Source organism: Colias croceus, chromosome 11, assembly GCF_905220415.1.
Source record: "Colias croceus chromosome 11, ilColCroc2.1".
NCBI lineage: Eukaryota > Metazoa > Arthropoda > Insecta > Lepidoptera > Pieridae > Colias > Colias croceus.
In genome coordinates, this window is record NC_059547.1 from 9,024,650 (window position 1) to 9,048,407 (window position 23,758).

A 23,758-nucleotide genomic window follows, 5' to 3' on the forward strand; every position below is an offset into this window, starting at 1 on the left:
CAGAGGGTACAAATCCAAACTCCGCAGTCAGCAGATTAAACCGGTTTGAAAAACATAGTTTATTTATTACTATTTATTTTATTTAAAATAAAGTTTATTTTTTGTAACATAAATGCATCCACTGTTTTTTTTAATTCTCCATATATCTACTTTTCCAGTTTCTGGCAACACTCATGATATCGGGACGATATTATCGGATAATGTGAAAGGGCAAATTGTGTCCGATATCGGATATCGGCTATCGGCTTCCGATATCCGATATCGGACCGGACAATGTGAAAACGCTCTTATCATGATATTATTATGATTACTTGTACATAAAATATTATTTTGATAGCCGATGGAACAGCGATGAAATCTGTATATTTGAATTATTTTACGTTTAAGATATTCGATTATGAGGCGGGATTCAATAAACCCACGGCTTTCACCTCACCATGGCTAAGGCCGAAAAGTTAGCTCAAAATGATAAGCATATAATATTAAAGCAATTTACAAACATGAATTTTCCAAAAATTCATATCTATCAATTTTATAAACGATTAGGTACCTACTTAGATCGATATGCTATTGCATTGATGTAATATATTTGTGGTTTATTTTAAAAGGTAGGTAGGTACCTACTTGAAATAAAACACATCTATATTCGATAAATAATTTTATTCAGTAATTGTTACATGTTAGGTACATAGTAGTTTTAAAATATAACATCCATAGAATTTATACATACCTAAATTATATTTATATACATTTAAATAATTTATTACAATTTGTAACAGTTGAAATGATTGACACATTATAATGTTACATACCATAATTATGTAAATTCGCTATGAAGTTCTCTTGATATCCCATTTAACACAGTTTATAAAAGTAAGAAGCAGAGTAATTCTATTAAAAATAACATAGACTATAATAATATGATAATAACATATACGATTTTATTGATAAGCAAATCATCTTCCTCTACATAAAATACTACTTTATTGAAACCCAACACTAGTACAGGCATAGATTATTTATTCATACATCCAATAGGTACTTTACGCCTCAAGATTGCATATAGTTTCACTATACATACTAATCCTTAGCTGGTTCTAAAAAAATAAAAGCAAAAAAATAACAACATAGGCACGGTCTATAAGATCACAAAGCTTAATTAAAAATTTATTTTGAGATTACTCTACTCTACGTCGGATGACACTAAAATTTTTATTACACCAATAGCAATGAACATGTTTTTAATTATTTACCTACTAACATCACGAAAATATAAGCTCTATAACATCGGAGAAGGTAATATTAATACTGTATACCGAAAATTTCTAAAACGCCTAACATCTACATCAACAAAACAACTAGGTATTACGACGTGATAATTTACGACTTTATTATAATTTAAGTTACACATTAAATGCATGTGTATGTGATACATATTTAACTAGTACCTACCAAAACAATACTTTTTGCATCCTATGGTGCTCTTCAACCAGACGTGAGACGCGAGGATAAGTAGCGAGGGATGTGTTTGTAAAGAACCAATCATAGAGCTTCATTTAGTTTGAAACTTTGAAGCATAATTAACGTTTGAAACGATACTTTTGGTTATTTACAAACACATAGTATTTTCTAGGGTTTGATTTTACGCGAGTATTATAAATTAAAGACTTTTTTACGGATTTTAAACGCGATTTAATCATTATATTATTTTCCCGACGTTTCTTTAAATCGTTATTAAATCGCGTTTAAAATCAAAAAGTCTTTAATTTCTATTTACAAACACATTCCAGATTCCTCGCATCACATCCTCGCATATTATTGGTGGAAAAGCACCTTAATGCGCCAAGTTTCTCAACATTAATGAACTTTATTTTAACATTTTTTTTATTGTAAATAATCTAACAATATTTAGTTAATATCTCAATAGGGTTTTACGACGTTAACAATCGATAGTTTAATGAACACGAAGTTGGTCTAATAAGCCGTAAAACCGTCGTAAATAATTATTTATTATCACGTCGATACAGATTCTACAGCTAATAATTCTATAAAGCTATATTGGAAGCGTCTACGTGTACATTTTATTAAGCCCAAAGGTGTCGTTTATGAACAATTCATGTAGTTTGTGGTTTTACGACTCCTTTTTATTGTTAATCGCCATAAAATGGCTAAGACTTTTATTTTTTCAATAGGGAGATTGCATTAAACATCACTACAACTTCTCTCCTTACACGATAATATTGCTCTAGTAACATTTATAGTAATAAAAATATCTCTTCATCTATAACATTAATTATAGTCTAATATACATTTAAATTTACTTAATTAAAATTAAATATTCTATTATTAAAAATTCTTTTAATCCACGACAAATAACAACCCTTTAATTCTTATAATGAATGAAAACATGAAAAATTGGCACAGAATTTCTAGAATTGTGTATTTATATGTAACCTATTTGTTTAATAATAAAAAATAAAGCTACTCAATTATACATATGTACTAAGAAATAAATACTCCTTACTATGCGTACTTAAAGTTTAAGAGAACGCAAGTATGAAGAATAAATAAACTGGTTTATAAGAATAAGTTGAAAAAGTTCAAATCACTTTGCATCTAAATATGTATTATTATTGTTCTATATCTGGAGGCAGAGAAATTTCTATCTAATGACGGAATAGCTGAGTTGAGGTATAATTTTAAGACAATTTTATATCCATACTTTTATAGATTCTGGATTCGTATTCAAAGTACTTGAGATGTAAGTATACAAAAATACCTATTTTTAATTATTTTTTCGAAAAATTCCGTGTTGATTTATTTACATAAATATTACAATAATTGAGATCAAGAAAAAATTAAACTCAACTTCAAACCAATTTTGTTGCTATCTACAACCCTGTGTTTAGTAAAAAATTTACATAAACGTCATAATAAAATTATTCGCTTAGATATAAAATAGTGTAAAAACTAAATTTCGTGTTTAAATATTATCGTTTACAGAGTACATGTTTTACATGTTAAATAGTGATTTCTAACACTTAAATAATATCTATATTTTATTTGACACTGGCCTTAGATAATAAAATCCACACTAATATTATAAACTAGATTTCCGCCCGCGGCTTCGCCCGCGTTTGCAAAGGAAAACCCGCATAGTTCCCGTTCCCGTGGGATTTCTGAGATAAAAACTATCCTATGTACGTGTTAATCCAAGTTACCCTCTATATGTGTGCTAAATTTCATTGTAATCGGTTCAGTACAAACTTTCGCCTTTATAATATACAGGGTTACTTGCAAAACACCAGCAACCTCGCAGGACCAGATAGCTAACATCATAAGTAACAACATTTGTTCTACGACTTTTGGCATAACGCAATAAATTATTTTTAAATGATTTTTTAAACTTTTATTGTACTCTCCTAACATTTATAAGTCTATGTTCTATTCATTATCGGATGGACGACGCGACGCCCCCTTCCCCCTCTCGTTCGCTTCTTGTTGTCGTAATTTTTGGGAGGCGTAGAGTTTATAATTTTAAAACGGAAAATTAAATGAATATTTATTTTTGTATGAAAATAAAATTTAACAAATTATCAAAAGTCGTAGAACAATTAATGTTGTTGCTTATGATGTTAGCTATCTTGTCCTGCGAGGTTGCCGGTGTTTTACAAGTAACCCTGTATATTAGATTAGATGTGAAAGTAACTCTGTCTGTCTGTCTGTCTGTTAGTTACTCAATCACGCCTACTGAACCAATTTGCATGAAATTTGGTATGGAGATATTTTGATACCCGAGAAAGGACATAATATGTAATATGTATCACGGGCGAAGCCGGGGCGGACCTCTAGTCTGTTATAAAACATAACGCTAAGAAAATATAAATTGAGAAAATAAAATAATGGAATAGACAGAAGTATATGACTTATAAATTATTATGCTAATGCTGTCTTCATTTTATCAAACATATGAAACGATGCGTTATCTTACCATACAAAATAAAAAATTAAGAAAAAAAGGCTAAGTATACATTTTATGATTAATTTTTTTTTAATCATAGTTAAATGAAACTATCTAAAGCCAGTAACAAAATTCTTAATTCTAACTCAAGGGACAGGAGATCAATTAAGGAATAGAAAACTTATCTAATGACAATAATTACAACAATAATATAATGTAAATAATCACTACATAGAAAGGCTACTTGATATATTAAGGACATTGCCCTTAATTTAAATAAAGGGCAATAATTTTATTATTGTTCCATTACCTTAGCTATACATGACACGAAACTCTGATTTAAATCGATTCTGAACTATTCTTTCAAATAGTAAAAAATAATCAATATGTGTATGAAAAAATTGGTTGCCTGTAAAGTCGGTATACGGGCGAAAGTTTTACGTGACAACGACTTTTTATGTCTGTCTCTCTCGCTCTTAGGCGGGCTAACCATGCCCGAGTGGAAGGGACGCGTGCCTCTCACTCGCTCTCATTGTGAGCGCATAACGTGAGCGGAGCGTAACGCAGTTTCTTGAAGTGTCACCCGGCAAACCAATTTATAAGACGTTGTCACGTCAAAAGATGCAACAATAATAAATATAGACATTGGTAGTTACATTATAAAAATATGTATACTATAATTTATAATATAATAGTGTGTATTTAATTGATTTTTTGATCTGCTCTGATATTCAGATTAGATCCCAATACATATAAAAAATCACTGTAACATTTTATTATGTCCTGTGTTAAGTCAAGAGAAGTTTTAAGCTTTTCATATACTTAAATAGTGGTATATATATATATATCAGGTATAAATGCTCTTAATGATCGTATTTATTAATGTAATTCATGAAATTTTAATGACTAGTAGACCATAAATCATATTATTTAACATATTTTTCGAATATACTCTGTTTGTTTTAATTCCTATTTTTTAAAACTTATAATAATATGACTTAAATTTTCTATTAATTATCCTGACCATAAACATAAATAAAATATATTGTAGGATTCTCATAAATAATCCGTTTTTAGATACAAGCTTTTTTCACAAGACACATATTGCAGATGGTGTAAACACCAGACTCTGCTTCATGTTTCCCCTTATAATGGCAAACAATGTGAACAAGTTTCAAATTTTCCCGCGTAAATATTTGTAGATAATATCTATCAGTTTCAATATTATAACATAGAGAATCTTTGTTACAAGTTACGCAGGTCGCGTCACCATTGCATATTTTGTCTATGGCTTGGAATATCTTTGGTATAATAGCTCTAGATAATTCGATTCTGTGATCCAAATTCCATGTTTGGAATATGATGCGTTCTTCGCGACTTCTGTATGGGTTTATGATATGTTCATTTTCGTAAGCACACTTTTCGTTATTCCACAGCCCTCCGCATTCAAAAAGACCAGTTTCATCACACAGTCTCATCTTTTTCTCAAACTTTCTGTTAAAATAGCCTTCATTATATTTGCTACTCTCCAACAACTTACGTAGATCTAAAAGGAACTGATCTATGAGTTTCTTACTGTGCCCGTTTTTGGAATGTGTATACAGTTCGGAAGATTGTAAAGCTGTTTTTGTTTTGTAATAATAACCCCTCATTCTTTCTTTGACTCGCTTTGACATGGATTGCTCTTTTGTTTTCTCTGAAGGCTCAAGACCTGAAAAACGAATTTTAGTTTATATTAACACTAAAGATTCATAAAATCATGAATCAATGAATGAAATTAAAGAAATTTTCTTACCTTCAAACCATTCTGGATGTAGATTTCTCTCACTAACCATAGTCTTAGCATCGTCAGCTGCTGTAATATATCTCTGGAACACCTTGAATTTCTCCCGCAAGTTTGTATCAAGGAACTCTTTTGCAGCCCGTCCTGTATTAATGAAATCCTTCTTTGCTGATCTAATCAAATTGTAGTAGTAATCAAAGTCTGAAATGAATAAGTATAATAATGATTTTAAAATTATTATTTTACTTACTAGGCAAAACTTGATTAATAAACAAAACTTTATTCATGTATATTTCTGATAAACCTAGTAAATATACTGATATGTTATAATATTATTAATATTATCTAAATATAAATGATGAATAAATATTTTGTCTCATTGGGAACTAAAGATGAAAAATCAATGATTACCACTGAATTCCTTAATTGTTACTACATTCCCTGTGAGGCTTTCTATTGATATTTTATTGATTTTGAAATTTTGCAAATACTTACATTTACATTTATCAAAAATAAATAAATTATAATATAATAATTATTGATTCCTAAGACCTCCAAGCAAATGAAGGGTTTACGAACATTGCCTCATAACTAAACATACCAGTTACCATTTTTTCTTTTTTCTGCAACAAAATAAACAGCGTCTGCGGCGGCAAGGTCTTCAGGTATTCGTCGTCATCCACCAGAGTGCCGTCCTCCGCGACGTGAAGCCGACACTCCGCGCAGCTGACATTGAACTGAAAACCGACATACTGAATTAGGTCAGGGCTACGAATATATGTCAAGGCTGCTACCCTTGACCCGATTAACCAACAGGTACCAAGCACATAAAGCTGTAAAAAGCCATCGATTCAAAGCCTTTATTTTGAACTCAAAATGTAAATAATATTATGCTTACGCCTAACTTTCTGCATGATTTCTCAATAAGCTCTTGTAAGTTTTCCGCGGCAACGCCGATTTTTTTCTCTCTTTTAACGTCTGTCACCTTATATCCCTTCTTCATTTTCGATAACAACGATTTACTAAATTATCACTATATAAACAAAGAAATTATTACCAACGAAATGTTGTGACTAAATTTTTAACCAAACAAACGATCACTATGAAATTCCATACTAAACTGGACATTGGACATTTCAAACTTGAGTCAGAATGTCAAGCACTTGTCAAGTGTCACCAATTGTCATTGCTTCTGCTAATCGCGGTAAAAAAAATGAAAATACCGGAAAATACATATAATAATTTTATAATCAAGGTAAATTCTTGTCCACTATAGCGTTCTAGATACTATTGTCACATATTACGACTGTGCGCTTCTAAGTATTCTCAGTGCGTCGCTAGCTGCAGCGGGGTGTTGATGTGCAGAACTGTGACTATCTTAGGAGCGGAGGTAAGTAGCTTTCTGGGTCACGTTCGACCCACGATACCAAATAAGTAACTTTTTTCACTGAGTGTAATTACTTACTTTTTTGGTTTTATTGTTTATTTGTACTACATTGGAGGGCTTTTTGAACGACAGACAAATCGAGGAGTTGATGAACGACTTAAGTGATGATTTGGAATTGAAAAATGAAAGAATACCAAATGTAAACCAACTTTGTGACGACGAAATCATCAGCGATCGAGATAATCCCTAATCTGTTAGTTGCTTAGAAGACAGTGTATTTGGAGTAAGTTCTGACGAAGTGAAAACGAAGAGGAGATACGAGAATAATAGAAAATATACGAGGAACGAAAATACGAGAGATGAGAGTGAAGAAGATGAGGATGATAGTTGATGGTAGAAGTCATTTTGGTTTTGGTTGTCATTTTCTTTATTTTATGCTGATTTCAGAAGCAATTTGTTTTTTTGTTATAATAAAGATATTAGAAGTGCCATAAATATATTTTAGTTAAAGTTTTTCTAACATTTCAATTTTTTTTTTATGTATTAAGTTCACATTAACCAAAAAGTGCCAAAAAATAAGGTTATTTACAAATGTGTGTAAAACATGATATTTTTTTTTATATTCTAATATTAAATAAGGTTATTTTGTAAAAAAATATTTTTTTATTTCTTTTCTAACCATATTTTATACAAATAATAAAAAATCTACGTTCTACAACAGATTGTTTGGTATGGGTAGAATTTGACCCACGATACCGGTAGTGTTGCCAAAAAAGGCGATACCAGCTAAGGGTTAAGTAAATGAAGCTCTCTGTACTATTTATGTACTCATGTGTTATTATGATAAGTCTAGACATTCCATATTCGTTTTATTTGAAAAGTTATTATTTTCCTTGCATTAAAAGGTAAACATATTTATATTTTATTTACAGTAAATTATATTAAGTACCTACAGAAGACCTACAGCTACGTTATAAAATACTATTTTTTGCTATTGACAAGTATATGTGCAGATTGGAACGAAACCTATTGACAGTAGTGACATATTTAGTAAATTGCAAGTAAATTGTAATGTCAATTGTCATTTTTCCCTCCAAAATTGAAGATTCATAGGTATTTTATCAGCTGGCTGCTAATTGCTATCAAATTGAATATTACTGTTACTTGCTCTGTGAATTAAACTATCCTTGTATTGTTTTAAATTCACCAATTTAACTCTAGTTATTTCTATTGTACAATCAAAATATTGTAAGTTTCACAAAGGGAGCAATAAAGTAAGTAAACTACAAAATCTTCATCGATACATTTTCACAGAATAAGATATTTTAAGGTACTATAGTTATTATCTTTTTTGCAAAATTGCAAGTTCCTGTGATGTATGTTAGTTTAGTTTCAGGTTTGAATTTTAATTCCTTTTTCATAACAATAAAGTCACGGTAGTAAATTCAGTCAGCTGTTAGTAAATATTGTCAAAATGATAGTGAAACGAGGAGCCTTCATAGTTATTGAAGGAGTGGACAGAACCGGAAAAACAACACAAGCGAAGCAACTGGGTAATTTTTCAATATTTAAGATGTATATTTCTTTCGATGCAAAGTACAAACTACAAATTGTATTGTATACAATTAAAAATGGAGTTTATCGTTTAGTTTATTTAACTGTAAATAGTTTTATTTAATTTATGTATTTAGTAGTATGACCTGTCTAATAAATTTAAAAATGTTTGACAGTTCTTCATAACATGCTAAATGATTATGGCACATGTGTGGGTCCAATCTCATGTTATTAATATCATATGATGAATGGCTTGATGATCAATGTCTCTACTATAATAACATAGATTATATATAGTTCAATAAATCTGATTGATTTCAACATAAATATATGCATTTCAGTTGATAGTTTAAGAAAGAGGAACATTTTGGCTGAATACACAAATTTCCCAAACCGCAATACAGAAATAGGCAAAGTGATCAACAGTTATTTAACATCCAAGGTAAATGTCTGATTAATATTTGCAATCAATACCTGTAATTGATTTAGGTCAGTAAGTTTCCTTATCAAAGGATTAGGGGGCGTCCATAAATTATGTGAGGTGTTTTTTTTTCTCATCAAATAATTCTGCATATTGTTGAGTTTGAGTACCAAAGTCTAACTGGTGATTAAGATAATAACAAAATGAAAATGTAAAAGATCATCAGATATCATTTATATTGTAAATTTTGCAAATATTGTAAATTTATACTTATTTGTTAATTTTTATAACTACTCAAATAATATAATGAAATGTTGTGCAACTTAACACATTTATATTTTATTTATGATTTCCATAAAATGCATTAATTATCATTCAACTATCAATCCCTAAATTTAATAATATCAAGACATTTTTCAGAATGACCTTCCAGATGAAGCCATTCACCTATTGTTCTCAGCCAACCGCTGGGAAAGGTTACGAGATATTATCAAGACGTTGGAGGCAGGCACCACCATTGTTGTAGATAGATACTGTTATTCTGGAGTGGCATTTTCAGCTGCAAAAGGTAAATATTAGTACAAAAATTTATCATAGTTATAGTTATATGATAAAGGGTTGTACTATTTGTTTTTTTTATTATTAGAATTAAGTTAGGATTTTTTTAATACACCTGCACATTTTTGTGTGTTCAATACAAAAATGTGCAGGTGTAATAAAAAAATAGTATTACATATTAACTCTAATTACTTATTTTAAATTTGACAGGACTGGATTTAAATTGGTGTAAGTCATCAGATGTTGGACTACCAAAACCTGATAAAGTATTTTACTTAACAATCCCTCTAGACGTAATGCAAAAAAGAAAAGGTTTTGGGAATGAAAGGTAAGAATTAATTTTATCTTTAATTTATTTGCTTTATCCCAAAAAAAAAAATTATCAAATTTGATGCGGTTGCAGTTTTGTTTTTGTTTGAAGTTGATTTTCTTATTACATTAAAATAAATATATTATATTTCATTTAATTTAAGAAGAATATACATTCTTTCTAAAGTTCTTACAAACACACTCAAAATATCTTTTTTAATTTCAATATGTTGATGACTTATTGGTACTTTTAACATACATTATTTCTATTAAAAATTTTAGGTATGAAGTGCCAGAATTTCAGAAGAAAGTTATCAAAACCTATCAGGAATTGAAAGAAGATGATTGGGATGTATTGGACGCTGATAGGTAAGCTTGCTTGCTCATTACATTTAAAAACATATACACATTAAATTAAATCTTTGGTCACTAATATTCATTAAATATATTATAAACTCATCACTACATAGCATAAAACAATGTCGCTTTCTCTGTCCATATTTAAGCTTAAATCTTTAAAACTACGCAACCGATTTTGATCCGGTTTTTTTAATAGGTAGAGCAATTCAAGAGGAAGGTTTGAGTATATCATTTATTAGATTCAGACAAAGCGGGCGGAAATCTAGTACAATATAAAATACGTGATATATTGTGTAGGCTTCATATCTATTGTGGGTTTAAAATTTTGAATGTTTTATCAATGCGCCTATGTAAGTTTTTCGTTTTCCAGGACACCGGAAGAAATTCAAGAAGACTTACTAAAAAGGACATTAAACATTCTGAATACAATCGAAAATCCAATTGGGAAGATTTGGACTAATAAATAATTCGTGAAGACCAACTTTTTATAAGTATTTTATTTAAATAGCTGTGCTGAGGTTGTCAGTAAATCAAACTTTTAGAATAATATACAGAAGATATTGAATAAGTTTATTATAAGATTAATAAATCTAGATATGTAATAAATATGAATACCAACTTTTAGCATTTGTTTGCCTATTTTCCTTTTATAAGTGTGCCGATAAGTAGTCAATTTAATTGTGTAGAAAATTTGACGTTCATTATGTATAAGCTTCTACTGATTTATCATTATTGTATGTTATAAATGAATCCGTCTTATTTACTATTTACATGTAGTACAGTATTACAATTGTCTCAATTTTTTTCCATTGTCTGTGCTTGATATTTTTTTATTCAAAGTAATTATCAAGTACTTTTATTACTGTACTAACATGATTACACAAATACGTGTTTTTCAATGCTTTATAAATCACTACTGCATACAAAATTGAAATCAGTTAAAATCATAATAAATAATTAAACTTTTTGGAATGACTACATATTTAATTATGTATATTTATTATTTTATATGACTCTTAAACATTAAATGACGCAGTGTTACTGGTAGCATTTCGAATTGTACCTCAAAATATTCATTGATAATAATTATTGATATGTAATAACATTATAAGTTTAATATAACTAGACAATGTTATGATTAATTTTACATTTCTTTACGTTTTCCAAGTGTAATTACTGTTTAATTGTTATAATCATAAACAAATGTTGAAGAAAATAAACAAAATTCTTATTTTAACAAGTGGTCTATTTATTTTCAATAGATTTAAGGAGTAGTTTAGCCCCTTCTGATGACTGCTGCTTTAATATTTTTGCGTGTGAAGATATCTTTTTCTTCAACTTGTTGGAGATGGCCTCTGCATTGTTCTCAATTAATTTCAGTAGGAAGAAACATCCTCTATTTGTTGGGAGCCATGCATTCAGCTGTAAAGTTAAAAAAATTGTTTAATTTAAATTGTAAAATTAAAAAGTATTGATTACTGATTTTTGTGTGATGTATTTTATGAACGGCCCCTCAGCAGGTGTAGCATAAATCATACTTTATGTTAATAATTAATTCTGAAGACAATATTTTTAATAACTAGGCAGACCACAACAAACAGGAGCGAGTGTGCCAAGCACACGTGTCAGAAGTGAAACTCCTTTGGCAAGATTCAGATACTAAAATCGTCTCTATACTTCACGACGTGACGGTATTGTCATGACGCGATCTTGAAATTTTACTCTCATTACGCCTAAAGAAGTTTCACTTCAAAATGCATTTAAATCGAACTAAAAAGGTTTATATAACATGGATCCTAGATACTTAAATATTTTTCCATTTACCGTTTCTGCTGACAAACATTCGCAAACAGCATTGCCCAGTGTAAAGTCGGCTGCAGTTTGATCCAACGCGGCAAGCTTCTTCAAACACATGTGAATGCCGGCGTCTTCTACGGCGAGTACTTCCTTATCATTTACGTTTATTTTCCAATCCTCCTTACAAATGACGCCAGCTAGAGCTTCTAATATTTCTTTTGATGATTCTGTAAGTTATATTTTGTGTTAAAGATTAAAAGTTACTTAAATATTAATAGTTAAAGATCAATATTTTAGAATTGAAGCATTTCAAGCATATATGGGAACTAATAATTCAAAATAATATGTCTCTAAGGCTGGTTTCAGAGCTTGACCGACCGTCAGTGCGTACCGTCGGTCCTGACGATACGCATCAACAATTGTATGACACTAATGCGCATGACAATACGCGTGCGTATGGTCGGTCTAGCTATGAACGGTTTTATGAATTTCCATACATATGACAAGCGCGACTGACGTACGCACTGATGGTCGGTCAAGCTCTGCAACCAGCGTTAAGAGAGAATACGTATAAAATGTTAAACAAACATTATGTCACGAATAATAAATAATTTTAGTTTTGGTAAATTTATCATAATATTTTCACAATATTGTTGTTAATTTTAAATAAATAATTAATGTTATATTAGAAAGCACTATAGACTTACTCTAGCACTTACCGATAGACAACACGGCGATCGCTAGCAACATGGCCGCTTTGCTGCTCAGCCAGAACTGTGGGTCACTTCCCATATCCTCCTTCAGCGCAGGCAATATCGCCTCACGCAACTCGTTTATACGAATATCCGCGTCCTTTTTGGATGTGCCGCTTTTGAAACCCTCCTCGAGGAACTTGATGAACGTCGGGTGGAATGCCGCCGAGTCTTTCGGTTTGACGAGCCAGTGGAGTGTCTGCAAAGTTAATTGAAAGATAAAATGCTTGTGTTTTTTTTTTTGAAGATACAATTTTCGCATATTTTGTTGGAAAGTAAAAAATGGAGATTGAATTTTTTTTTAAAGAATACTTGGGGCGTGATCTACAATACATTCCGAAGGCAAAAATCAAGTTTTTAGAATTATTATTTGTTCATCTGTAGGTATTTCTGTTTCTTTGTATGTATTTCCGAGCTAAACTCAAAAAGAACTGTATGGATTTACTTCAAATTTGGTACAGATATAGCTTGAGACTTGAGGAAGGACATATAATAGGTTTTATCCCGGAAATCCCACGGGAACGGGAACTATGCGGGTTTTCTTTGACTACGCGAGCGAAGCCGCAGGCGGAAATAAATAGATAAAAATAGCTTACCATGTTACCCCAATGATCTTTCGCAATATCCTTCAAATTGCTTGCTATTGTTGATACAATAGTTTTCTTCACAAGTACTGTGTCATCAACTGAGTCAAATATAGCAATTAATAGCCTGTATCCAGTCTTGTGTTTACTTAAGGGTACTACATGCTCTTTTACCACTTTTAGTATTGTCTAAAAAAAAAGTTAATGTTATCAATCTAAACCTATGAACTACTTAATCCATTTCAAATATTATTTACTATTTAATAATTTCCTTTCTGTGTGATAGCCTAAAATTTTATTAAAAAGTATTAGAGTGTTGAGTTATAAAAAAATACTGACTATTTTTTTATCAAAGATTTTTTTTACTGAATTTTTTAATGATTCTAAGCTGGAGGAAAATAATACAAAATGCATATCAGATTACTCACATAACACTATTTTAAAATCTAAAAAAAATGAAGTATGCATTCGTAATATGACAGAAATTACTTCTCACCTTTTTATCCTTATTAGTGCCTTGCCACACACATATGCAAGCTGCATTAACCCCTGGTAGTGAATTACTGAGAGGTACAATTAGAGGACTGAGTGTGGATATCATTTCTGCCTTGTCTTCTGCCGAACATTCCCTTATGTAGTCATACAGGACTGAGTGCAAGAGCCTGTAATAACATTTACAATTATTGTAGTTTTTTTTTTAATAAATAAAAAATGTATGAAAGTATACAATTTTCCTTTGTTACAATTAATATTCAGAGAAATATTTTCAGTCTTAACAATGAATGAAGTAACTTTTAATAATTAATATACTGGCTTACACTATAAATGGGAAAGTGATATTATTCAGAACTAAGCTATTCAAAATTCAATTTTGTGAAGATTGATAAACATGAATAAATTAACAATTCACACAATAATAAACATAAGTTGGGTCTTATTATCTCACTACCTGTACTTACTCACTATCATGGAGGTTTTTGTCAAGAATCCTCTGCACATTGGCCTTACAAGACTGCAATATAGCCGACTTCATTTCAGGACTGTCCTTGTATGTGTCACTCAGAGTTTTTACTTTGTCATCTTTTGTCTAGAAAACAGTTAAATTTAATATAAGATATAATATATATTTGAATAAAAGAAGATAATAACATATAAAATCACTTAAAATTAAAGCAATAGAGGTTTCAACTTAAAAATGTAGCAATAAATTACTAATAACTAATTGTATATAGGATCCACTCACTTAAGGTTCTAAAAAAACATTTAAAGTGCTATATAGCAGCTTACCGCCCGCAACTTCGCCCGCTTTGTCTAAAACCTAATAAATTATATACTAAAACCTTCCTCTTGAATCACTCTATCTATTAAAAAAACTGCATCAAAATCCGTTGCATAGTTTTAAAGATTTAAGCATACACAGGGACATAGGGACAGAGAAAGCGACTTTGTTTTATACTATGTAGTGATAATATTCTCAAATAGTATTATGATCTATAACTTACATTCTTATACATATCTCCATAGAACTCTTGCTGCATATACAACTTCTCTTTCTTATTCGCAAACTCGCCATACGCATAATCTAAAACTGGAGCACTTATAGTGTGGGCTGCCAGAACAACTACATGGCCAAACAACTTGCTTATAACCTGATGGCGAATAGCATCTGATCCATACTTCAATATGCGTTTGACAGAATGATGCGCATATTTTGACTGCATCATCGGAACCATGATATCCATGATCTCTTTAGTAATATCACTCTTGATTTCTTCCGAACCATATTTTAACAAGACCTGTATAACTCTACTCAAATCGTGAGTAAGTGCTATTGATTTGTATTGGTTTTTCAAAAGACCATGCAGTTCTTTACATGAGTTATCACGGAAATCTTGCTTCACTACTTTCCTAAAAAAATGTGTTATCATTGAAATTAAATATAATAAATTTAAAGCATATAGATTAAAGTTAGATTTTTACCTTTGTATTTGGGCTGATAGTAGTTTAGCTTTGTGTGATATTTCAAATATCTCTGCTGTAGCCTTTGCTTTACGCCTCTCCAGTCTAAGAGTCTTCTTTTCTTTTTTCATTTCCGACCATTTTGGCTTCTCTGTTTGTTCGCCTTCTTTCCCACCTGGACCTTTCTTACCTTTAAAACCTTGGTTGTCTTTTTTCCAACCAGGTTTACCCTTCGTGTCTGACGATTTTGGTTTGCCTGTTTGTTCACCTTCCTTTCCTCCTGGAGCTCTTTTACCCTTATAACCTTGATTATCTTTTTTCCAAGCAGGTCTACCCGTTGCAAAACTGGGTTTATCTTTCTGATTCTTTTGAAAAGCCGGTTTGTTGAATTTTTTACCTTTTGCGAAGTCCTTTTTTCCATTTTTATTAAACTTGTCTTTGTTATTCTTTTTGATATCAAAATCTGTTACTGTGTCAGGTTTTGATTCATCGAATTGTACCTTCTTTTTCTTTGGTGGCGATGCACTATCTTCTGGAGCTTTTCTCTTAACTTTCTGCATTATTTTTATAAGAGGTTATTGCAGGTTTATTTTGATTTGATATTAATTAATATCAAAGGTGAACAATAGGCACAAAGAAAGAGTAAATAATAAATGAGTAATAGGAATCTATTTTCTCATAAATAATCCTTATTTCATTACTTTATATTTAGTTTTTCCACGTGCGAAAATCCCACATGAGCGTTGAGCAAAGGCAACAAAATCGATTTTACTGATATGTCAAATGTCAATTTCATCCATGTCACTTCCAAAGTCAAAATTAGGTATCTGTGAAGCTTAGCTATCCAAACCATAACCAAAACCATTATCCACTAGGTATAGTCTATGAAAAATTGTAATCACCGTATTTTCCGAATCCTAGTGTTTTTAGAAATGTTATCCTCACCGTGTCCTCACCTAAATATATTATATAAATACCTTTCCCATGTGATATCTAACTCACCAGTTTCCATATTATGTTCGCATTTGGTTGTAATGCTTATTAATTAGGTCATCGACTTGAGCATGTTTTTACTTATCAAACTCAAACTCAAACTCAAACATTTATTTATTCAATTAGACTTCTTCGAGAAGCACTTTTGAAACGTCAATACATATTTTTATCATTTACCACCGATTCGGAAAGCAGTATCTATGGAGAAGAATCGGCAAGAAACTCCATAGTTGCTCTTTTAAATAATTTCAGTATTACAATTTAATTTTACAAAATATGTAAGTAACCGTACATCATAATATGCCAAAGAACTGTCCTGCGGTTCTCACGCGACAACCCTCCATGGGTTTTTATCTTCCATATATTCCTTAATGCTGTAATAGGCTCTCTGAACTAAGACGTTTTTTACATAATTCTTAAATTTAGCACTACTAAACTCTTTAATACTATGAGGAATTTTGTTGTAAAAAAGTATACCTTGACCCATAAATGAATTTTTAACTTTAGCTAACCGGTAAAATGGCATTTCAATTTTATTTCTGTTCCTTGTGCCATAACAGTGTCTATCTCCTACTCTTGTGTGTATCACCTCATCATCTACTTCATATCTAGAATCAGATCATCATGTTATATTTTGATCAAATACGAAATAACAATACCTAAAGTATTGGATGGTGCTGTGGGATGGTGATATGGGCTGTTTTCCAATTACAGAGCATAATGCGACTCAGTGGCGCACAATGCCGAATTATGCTGATGCTTAATTGGAACGTGAAACGCAACAGCAGGTTGCGCTAAGTTCAGTGTTGAAAAAAAAATATTCATAGAGTTAGCAACAACCTCATTAATGTGTAAATAAAGTGGTATACATAATAATTGGTTGAAAACTATTTACGGTTATTTTAAGTAATTTGGATTTTGATTATTTCATTAACATTTTTTTCAATGTTTTTACCTTCATCCATACTTATATTTATTTTTTTAACACAATTTGAATTAACTTTGATTATATCGAAAAAACTACAATGAAACGAAAGCTTTAAATTTTTTTCCAACAATTAATGATAAATCGATTGCACGCATCAATTCACGCGCATTAATTTTAAGAGTGCTCGATTGTGCGAAGCGTTGCTGTAGTTGGAACACTCAACGTTAAGCATTATGCCGCATAATGCGCTCTAGTGCTGTAATTGGAAAACGGGGTATATAGTATAGTAAATTTGTATATTTCTAATCTGTGATCATTATAGTCTATGTCACAGCCTGTCTTTATCTGTGGTCTATATAAACAAGTTTATTCTTGTCAAAGAGTATAGTAATTTATAGGGAATTCTTGTTTTCTTTTGAGTTTTGGCCACAGAACACTATTACATACATTATACTCTTTGACTATTACTCCTAGCGGAGGTTTTGGCATACCAGCATACCTACTGAGCCTACTCTAATTTAAATTTAATAAACAATTGTTTTAGTATTGAAAACTGTTGTTGTTGTAATTGTTACCTATTAATGCCGATGAAAGAATAATTTTAATAAAATGGTTGATATTATAATAAATAAATATCTAGAAACCCAATTAGAATTAGCTAAACAAAAACAAGTTTCAAAAATTGTCAATGAGGAACAAGTTTCCGATAAAAGTAAATCTGCTGCTGGTCGTATAGCTAAGAAACAAGATAAACATTCAAAAATATCACTAAGTTCTAGTAGTAAATGTAAAGACCAACGCCAGAAGTCTACAGAACATGAAGAAGATGAGGAATACACTCCGTCTTCTGACGACGAAATTGAAGTGCGCTTACCAAATTTAGCTACATCTTCCCGTTCTAAACAAAATATTAAGAAAATAATAGATGACGGTGATATCAAACTTTATAATGAGAGAGTCGAAAATTGGAGAAAAAGTTTAAGTGAAGTTGAAGCTGGGAATTCAAACCCATCATATATGTCAGCAGACATTCAATATATATTAGACGGTAACAAAAACCCTGAGGAAAAACATGAACTTCAAAATGGTCTATGTGTACCTGTATACATATGGAAGCAATTGTATAAGTATCAAAGAATTGGTGTCAAATGGTTATGGGAACTACATCAGACTCAATGTGGTGGTTTATTAGGCGATGAAATGGGATTAGGTAAAACTGTTCAAATAATCGCATTTTTGTCTGGATTGGCAAATACAGATAGTGGCACTTGGGGAGGACTAGGTCCTTCTATCATAGTTGCACCAGCAACAGTCATATTCCAATGGGTATCCCATTTCCATTATTGGAACCCTTCGTTGAGGATTGCAGTACTACACCAAGCTGGCTCACATGGCGGCACTCATCATAAACTCATTAGAGACTTGCATGAATCACATGGGATATTGATGATAACATATGCAGGGGTAGTGAAATATGCTAAAGATCTTCAAACTAGAAAGTGGCACTATATAATTTTGGATGAGGGACATAAAATAAGAAATCCAGACACTTAAGTCAGTAAACTTGTAAGGAAATTTGATACACCACATAAATTGTTGATAACAGGGTCGCCTATGCAGAATAGTTTGCAGGAATTATGGTCTTTATTTGACTTTATGAGACCAGGTCTGTTGGGAACACATACTGCTTTCATGGAGCATTTTGCCGTCCCAATCACTCAAGGTGGTTATGCAAATGCTACAGATATACAGGAGGCCACTGCTTTAGAAATAGCAAAGGCCCTTAAAGCAATAATAACTCCATATATGCTGAGGAGAACTAAAGCTGAAGTTCAAGATTTCATTCACTTGCCAGAGAAGAATGAACAAGTCCTGTTTTGTGCACTTAGTCAGGAGCAGAAAGATTTGTACATGGGCTATCTTATGAGTGCAACAGTCCGTGGCATTTTGGATAAAGAAAGTAGGTTTGGAGAACCCCTGCGAGCAAGAATTTTGGTTGCTCTGTCTACTTTGAGGAAAATTTGTAACCATCCAGATATTTACTTGTATGAAGCATTTGATGAGACAGAAGAAATTGATCACCAGTCTTTTGGTCATTGGAAAAGGTCTGGAAAGATGTCTGTTGTTCATTCATTGCTTAAAATATGGCAAAAACAAGGACACAGAACACTTATTTTTACCCAATCAAGAGCAATGTTGTGCATTCTGGAACAGCATTTACAGAATTTTGATTTTAAATATTTAAGAATGGATGGTAGTGTCAGTGTTGGTCAGAGACAAAGTTTAATTAAAACTTTCAATGAAAATCCTGAATATTTAGTTTTTCTTGCTACAACAAGGGTTGGTGGTCTAGGTGTGAATTTGACTGGTGCTGACAGAGTTATAATATATGATCCAGATTGGAATCCAGCAACTGATAATCAAGCCAAAGAGAGAGCATGGAGAATAGGACAGCAAAGAGATGTCACTGTGTACAGACTTTTAACAGCTGGTACTATTGAGGAAAAAATTTATCAAAGACAAATATTTAAAAACTTTTTAAGCAATAGAATACTTGTGGATCCCAATCAAAAAAATGTTCTCACAACCAGTACTTTACAGGGTCTTTTTACTTTAGAAGAACTCAATTGTGAAGGAGACACAGAAACAGCATCTCTTTTCAAACACACAAAAGTAAATATTAATGAAAAAAAGAAGTCAAAAGTAAAAAATGGTAACTCATTCTCTAAAAATAAGTTAGCAGCTATGAGAAAGTTAGCAAAAGAAATTAGTAAGAAAATATCAAAATCATGTGAAACTAAGATATCTAACCCAGAAGATCCTAGAGAAGCTTATAAGAAAAAAAGGGATATTCTTTTAAATCCACCTGAAGTTGAAGAATCAGAAACAAAAAATACTCTAGATGATAAGGAAGTTAATGTTCCCTTTGAAAATGTCCTTTCTGAATTAGACATTGTAAACCAACATGTTAAAAAAGATTATGAAGAAAATTTAATTAATGAAGTGTTAAACAGTGAAAAGATCGAGTCTGCATCAGTACCTAATAATGACACTATAGACACTGAATTAGTTAAAGACAAAACTGTTCCTGAAGTTGGAGATAATGGAACTATCACTGCCAATACATCACGAAAGAGAAAACATTCCGAAGGCGAAACAGAAATAGAAAATCTGATAGCTATTAAGAAAGTAAAGCATAAAAAGAGCAAAAAAGAATCAGAAATGAAAATGAATGATGATGATTATGTTTTAACAAAATTATTTGCTAAGGCTGGGGTTAAAAATGCATTACAACATGATGTTGTTGTGGGATTGGCGGAAAAAGAAAAACGGCTTAGAATGAAAGAAGAAGCTGTTTTGAAAGCTAAAAAAGCAGTAAAGGCGTTGAAATTTTCGTCATAAACCTTTTTTATAATATGTTAAGCATAAACTATTTAATACTTTGTGATACTTAAATATATGTGATTTTTTTTACTATTAATACAAACTTATTTTTATCAAAATAAATATTTATTACCGTTTTCTTTGTTATCATTATCAACCAAAAGTTTATTTAAAGGCACAATTTTCTACAAATTTCATAATTACATAATACTTGCTTGTTTTTGAAGTGTGAGTACTGGGTGTACCAGAGTACCTCTATAATTAACACACTCCTGTACACTCTGAGTAGGTACACGGTTTTCCTCACAGAGATTGTTTTCCTGACTAGATTTTTAACGCTACATAAATTTTGAAATTACATACCTAAACGATTTTTATGGTACTGGTAACTTTCAATGCGTCTATAAGCCGTGGATGCGTGGCAACATTATCTCCTAAACGTCACATTCCAAGAGCAAGAGGAGTGAGGATTAAAGTCAAGAATCAAGATCGAGGTTTGATTTCATTGAAAACGTAAAGAAAATCGTTTACAGTGAGAAACAAGCACGACGTTTATAATTTGTGTCAATTTTCTAAAAATATAATTTAACATGGTCGACTTTATTTGTGGAAAATTGTGAATGTAATCATATCGCGTTAGTGATTTGGTTTGGGTCCTATTGGAAACATACTTGAGACATAATCGGTGTTATATTGTTCGTAAATAGCACCGAATATGTCAGGCAGAAGAAAACCTCCGCCGCCTGGTTTTAGTTTCAAACCTCAGGAAGAGCAAGTGGATGTGTGAGTTGAACAATATTATTCTTAAATTTCATACATGTATATTACGAAAATATAAAAATTCAAGTTATCAAATCTGTTTATGATCTTCCTTGTTGCTTTTAGGGTTGTCAAAGTAAAACAATTTGATTATTTTGAGCTTTTTAAAGTTTGAACTAGCCTTTATTCCTTTTAGGACGCCTCCAAGAAATCTGGATAAGCAGACAACTATCACAGTAGATGATAAGACATTTACTGTACATGCCGATGATCTGGTAAAAATATGCGACCTTGGTCGAGGAGCTTATGGTATTGTGGAGAAGATGCATCATAAACCCAGTAACACCACAATGGCTGTTAAGGTAAATACATATTTATTTACTCAGGTTATGTATAATTTAGGGCTTGAATACTTTGTCTCATGTTTCATCTATTATTTATTATCAAATTTAACTGGAATTGAACACTAAAATAACAATCCATACTTGCATACTAATATTATAAATGCGAAAGTAACTCTGTCTTTTTGTCTGTTACTCAATCACGCCTAAACTACTTTACCAATTTTCATGAAATTTGGTATACCCGAGAAAGGACATAGGCTACTTTTTATCTCAGGAAAATGAGGCAATCCTGGAATCCCACGGGAACGGGAACTATGGGGGTTTTTCTTTGACTGCGCGGGAAAATTTCTAACGGAGCCATCAGTTTTCCAAAAACTGTAAAAATGTTGTTAATTAATTATAACATTATGTAAATCAGTCACGACACAATAGATTTTCTTTGTGTCTGTGATTCCGGGGCCTGAGTTATTAAACTATGATCTAAATATACTTTAAGGGTGCACTCAAAAAATGTATAATGATGCAATAGTTTTGATTCTATATTTATGCTTTGTAAAGTAAACTGTTTTTAATTTTCTTTTCAATTAATTATATTCTCCATAAGAAAAGCAATGATTATTCCTTGCTGACCTATGCAATTTCAAAGAAAATGGTTTGTTCTCTAAAGGACTCTATTATTTCATTTATTCTTCATGCATAGCATGAGGTTATGCAATAAGTTTGTTTGAATTTAAATATTGACCTTATTTAGTAAAAGTTGCATTACAATGACAATTTTACACAAAGTCGATATTTCCTATAATTTCAGAGAATTTCCGCATCATTTAACAGCCAATCACTGGAATTAAAACGTTTGCTTATGGATCTCGACGTGTCAATGAGAGCCAGTGCTTGCCCCTACACAGTTCACTTCTATGGTGCTATGTTCCGAGAGGGCGATGTTTGGATCTGTATGGAGGTCATGGACATGAGCTTGGACAAATTCTATACAAAAGTCTACAAAAATAACAAAACAATAACAGAGAATATCCTCGGAAAAATCGCTTTCTCCGTTGTCAGTGCCTTGCATTACTTACACTCCAAATTAAGAGTCATACACAGAGATGTGAAGCCTTCTAATATACTTATAAATAGAAAGGGAGAAGTGAAAATGTGCGACTTTGGTATATCTGGATATTTAGTTGACTCAGTTGCAAAAACTATTGACGCTGGCTGCAAACCATATATGGCACCAGAACGAATTGATCCCAGTGGAAATCCAGGACAGTATGACATCCGCAGCGATGTCTGGTCTCTCGGTATATCTTTGATTGAATTAGCCACTGGAAAATTCCCCTACAACACATGGGGTACTCCTTTCGAACAATTAAAGCAAGTGGTCAAAGATGACCCCCCGAGACTTCCGACTGGACAATTCTCTCCCGAATTCGAAGACTTGATAACGAAATCGCTGCAAAAAGATTACAAGAAACGACCCAACTATGACGCTTTACTGACACATCCGTTCTGTTTGGAACACAGTCAGAAGGAGACAGACGTAGCATCATTTGTTCAAGAAATACTTGATATACCTGACGAATCCTAGTACTACGATTTGTTTATTTTACCTACCTATAAGTACAAGTGTTTAGTAACTAACAATTTAGATTATGGAGAGAGCATAACTCTTGTCATTAACACATTAATTTATGTTAAGCAAAAGGTTAGCCATGTAGATGTGTAGTGACGTAACAGGCGATAATAATTACGTAAAAATAGATATACTTGAAACAAATGTAACGCTAACCTCAAACTGTGGCCTCTTAAATTGGCTTGCGTATTGTTACGACGACGACTGCTATACATATAGCATTTAACTTTAACACATCACAAGGAAATTAGTCGTAATAAAATATTTGTTTACAACTAAGGTATTTTATTGAAAC

General features: G+C 31.6%; 6 protein-coding genes across 7 annotated transcripts; 4 read left to right on the forward strand and 2 right to left on the reverse strand.

Annotated features, from left to right (window-relative positions):
• Positions 1 to 3,839: 3,839 nt before the first annotated feature.
• On the reverse strand, positions 3,840 to 6,871 carry LOC123695780 (DNA fragmentation factor subunit beta). 2 transcript variants are annotated; one of them, XM_045641706.1, is made up of 5 exons: positions 6,643 to 6,871; positions 6,346 to 6,481; positions 5,757 to 5,945; positions 5,538 to 5,672; positions 5,318 to 5,455 (listed from the first exon to the last, which is right to left on the reverse strand). In XM_045641706.1, the coding sequence occupies exons 1-5, from the start codon at positions 6,745 to 6,747 to the stop codon at positions 5,436 to 5,438; spliced, it is 585 nt and encodes a 194-aa protein (XP_045497662.1). In that variant the 5' UTR covers positions 6,748 to 6,871; the 3' UTR covers positions 5,318 to 5,435. The 2 variants fall into 2 exon arrangements, with proteins under 2 accessions (XP_045497661.1, XP_045497662.1); XM_045641705.1 differs by having other exon boundaries at positions 3,840 to 5,672.
• Positions 6,872 to 8,274: 1,403 nt separating this feature from the next.
• Positions 8,275 to 10,957, forward strand: LOC123695534 (thymidylate kinase). Its single transcript, XM_045641409.1, has 7 exons — positions 8,275 to 8,405; positions 8,522 to 8,684; positions 9,027 to 9,127; positions 9,527 to 9,674; positions 9,875 to 9,992; positions 10,256 to 10,342; positions 10,704 to 10,957. The coding sequence occupies exons 2-7, from the start codon at positions 8,606 to 8,608 to the stop codon at positions 10,798 to 10,800; spliced, it is 630 nt and encodes a 209-aa protein (XP_045497365.1). The 5' UTR covers positions 8,275 to 8,405; positions 8,522 to 8,605; the 3' UTR covers positions 10,801 to 10,957.
• A 601-nt stretch (positions 10,958 to 11,558) lies between these two features.
• On the reverse strand, positions 11,559 to 16,184 carry LOC123695533 (protein penguin). Its single transcript, XM_045641408.1, has 8 exons — positions 15,447 to 16,184; positions 14,969 to 15,374; positions 14,426 to 14,553; positions 13,963 to 14,128; positions 13,479 to 13,655; positions 12,850 to 13,081; positions 12,158 to 12,357; positions 11,559 to 11,755 (listed from the first exon to the last, which is right to left on the reverse strand). Exons 1-8 carry the CDS (start codon positions 15,983 to 15,985, stop codon positions 11,579 to 11,581), a joined length of 2,025 nt encoding a protein of 674 aa, XP_045497364.1. The 5' UTR covers positions 15,986 to 16,184; the 3' UTR covers positions 11,559 to 11,578.
• Positions 16,185 to 17,832: 1,648 nt separating this feature from the next.
• On the forward strand, positions 17,833 to 20,816 carry LOC123695275 (DNA excision repair protein ERCC-6-like). The gene has a single exon (XM_045641053.1). It carries the CDS (start codon positions 17,956 to 17,958, stop codon positions 18,898 to 18,900), a length of 945 nt encoding a protein of 314 aa, XP_045497009.1. The 5' UTR covers positions 17,833 to 17,955; the 3' UTR covers positions 18,901 to 20,816.
• Positions 19,003 to 20,748, forward strand: LOC123695688 (DNA excision repair protein ERCC-6-like). The gene has a single exon (XM_045641595.1). It carries the CDS (start codon positions 19,003 to 19,005, stop codon positions 20,746 to 20,748), a length of 1,746 nt encoding a protein of 581 aa, XP_045497551.1.
• A 346-nt stretch (positions 20,817 to 21,162) lies between the features above and the next one.
• Positions 21,163 to 23,738, forward strand: LOC123695277 (dual specificity mitogen-activated protein kinase kinase 6). Its single transcript, XM_045641058.1, has 3 exons — positions 21,163 to 21,513; positions 21,686 to 21,851; positions 22,642 to 23,738. Exons 1-3 carry the CDS (start codon positions 21,446 to 21,448, stop codon positions 23,416 to 23,418), a joined length of 1,011 nt encoding a protein of 336 aa, XP_045497014.1. The 5' UTR covers positions 21,163 to 21,445; the 3' UTR covers positions 23,419 to 23,738.
• Positions 23,739 to 23,758: the final 20 nt, after the last annotated feature.

Excerpts from the sequence above, each read along its gene's own strand:
- LOC123695780 (XM_045641705.1), bottom strand. The coding sequence starts at position 6,747 with ATGAAGAAGGGATATAAGGTGACAGACGTTAAAAGAGAGAAAAAAATC. Across the intron at positions 6,482-6,642 it reads AATCATGCAGAAAGTTAGGC|TTCAATGTCAGCTGCGCGGA; the intron begins GTAAGCATAATA and ends GTCGGTTTTCAG. Across the intron at positions 5,946-6,345 it reads AAAAGAAAAAATGGTAACTG|ACTTTGATTACTACTACAAT; the intron begins GTATGTTTAGTT and ends TATTCATTTCAG.
- LOC123695534 (XM_045641409.1), top strand. The coding sequence starts at position 8,606 with ATGATAGTGAAACGAGGAGCCTTCATAGTTATTGAAGGAGTGGACAGA. Across the intron at positions 9,128-9,526 it reads ACAGTTATTTAACATCCAAG|AATGACCTTCCAGATGAAGC; the intron begins GTAAATGTCTGA and ends GACATTTTTCAG. Across the intron at positions 9,993-10,255 it reads AAAGGTTTTGGGAATGAAAG|GTATGAAGTGCCAGAATTTC; the intron begins GTAAGAATTAAT and ends TAAAAATTTTAG.
- LOC123695533 (XM_045641408.1), bottom strand. The coding sequence starts at position 15,985 with ATGCAGAAAGTTAAGAGAAAAGCTCCAGAAGATAGTGCATCGCCACCA. Across the intron at positions 14,554-14,968 it reads ATGGAGATATGTATAAGAAT|ACAAAAGATGACAAAGTAAA; the intron begins GTAAGTTATAGA and ends ACTGTTTTCTAG. Across the intron at positions 12,358-12,849 it reads GATCGCCGTGTTGTCTATCG|AATCATCAAAAGAAATATTA; the intron begins GTAAGTGCTAGA and ends TATAACTTACAG.
- LOC123695275 (XM_045641053.1), top strand. The coding sequence starts at position 17,956 with ATGGTTGATATTATAATAAATAAATATCTAGAAACCCAATTAGAATTA.
- LOC123695688 (XM_045641595.1), top strand. The coding sequence starts at position 19,003 with ATGAGACCAGGTCTGTTGGGAACACATACTGCTTTCATGGAGCATTTT.
- LOC123695277 (XM_045641058.1), top strand. The coding sequence starts at position 21,446 with ATGTCAGGCAGAAGAAAACCTCCGCCGCCTGGTTTTAGTTTCAAACCT. Across the intron at positions 21,514-21,685 it reads CAGGAAGAGCAAGTGGATGT|GACGCCTCCAAGAAATCTGG; the intron begins GTGAGTTGAACA and ends TATTCCTTTTAG. Across the intron at positions 21,852-22,641 it reads ACACCACAATGGCTGTTAAG|AGAATTTCCGCATCATTTAA; the intron begins GTAAATACATAT and ends CTATAATTTCAG.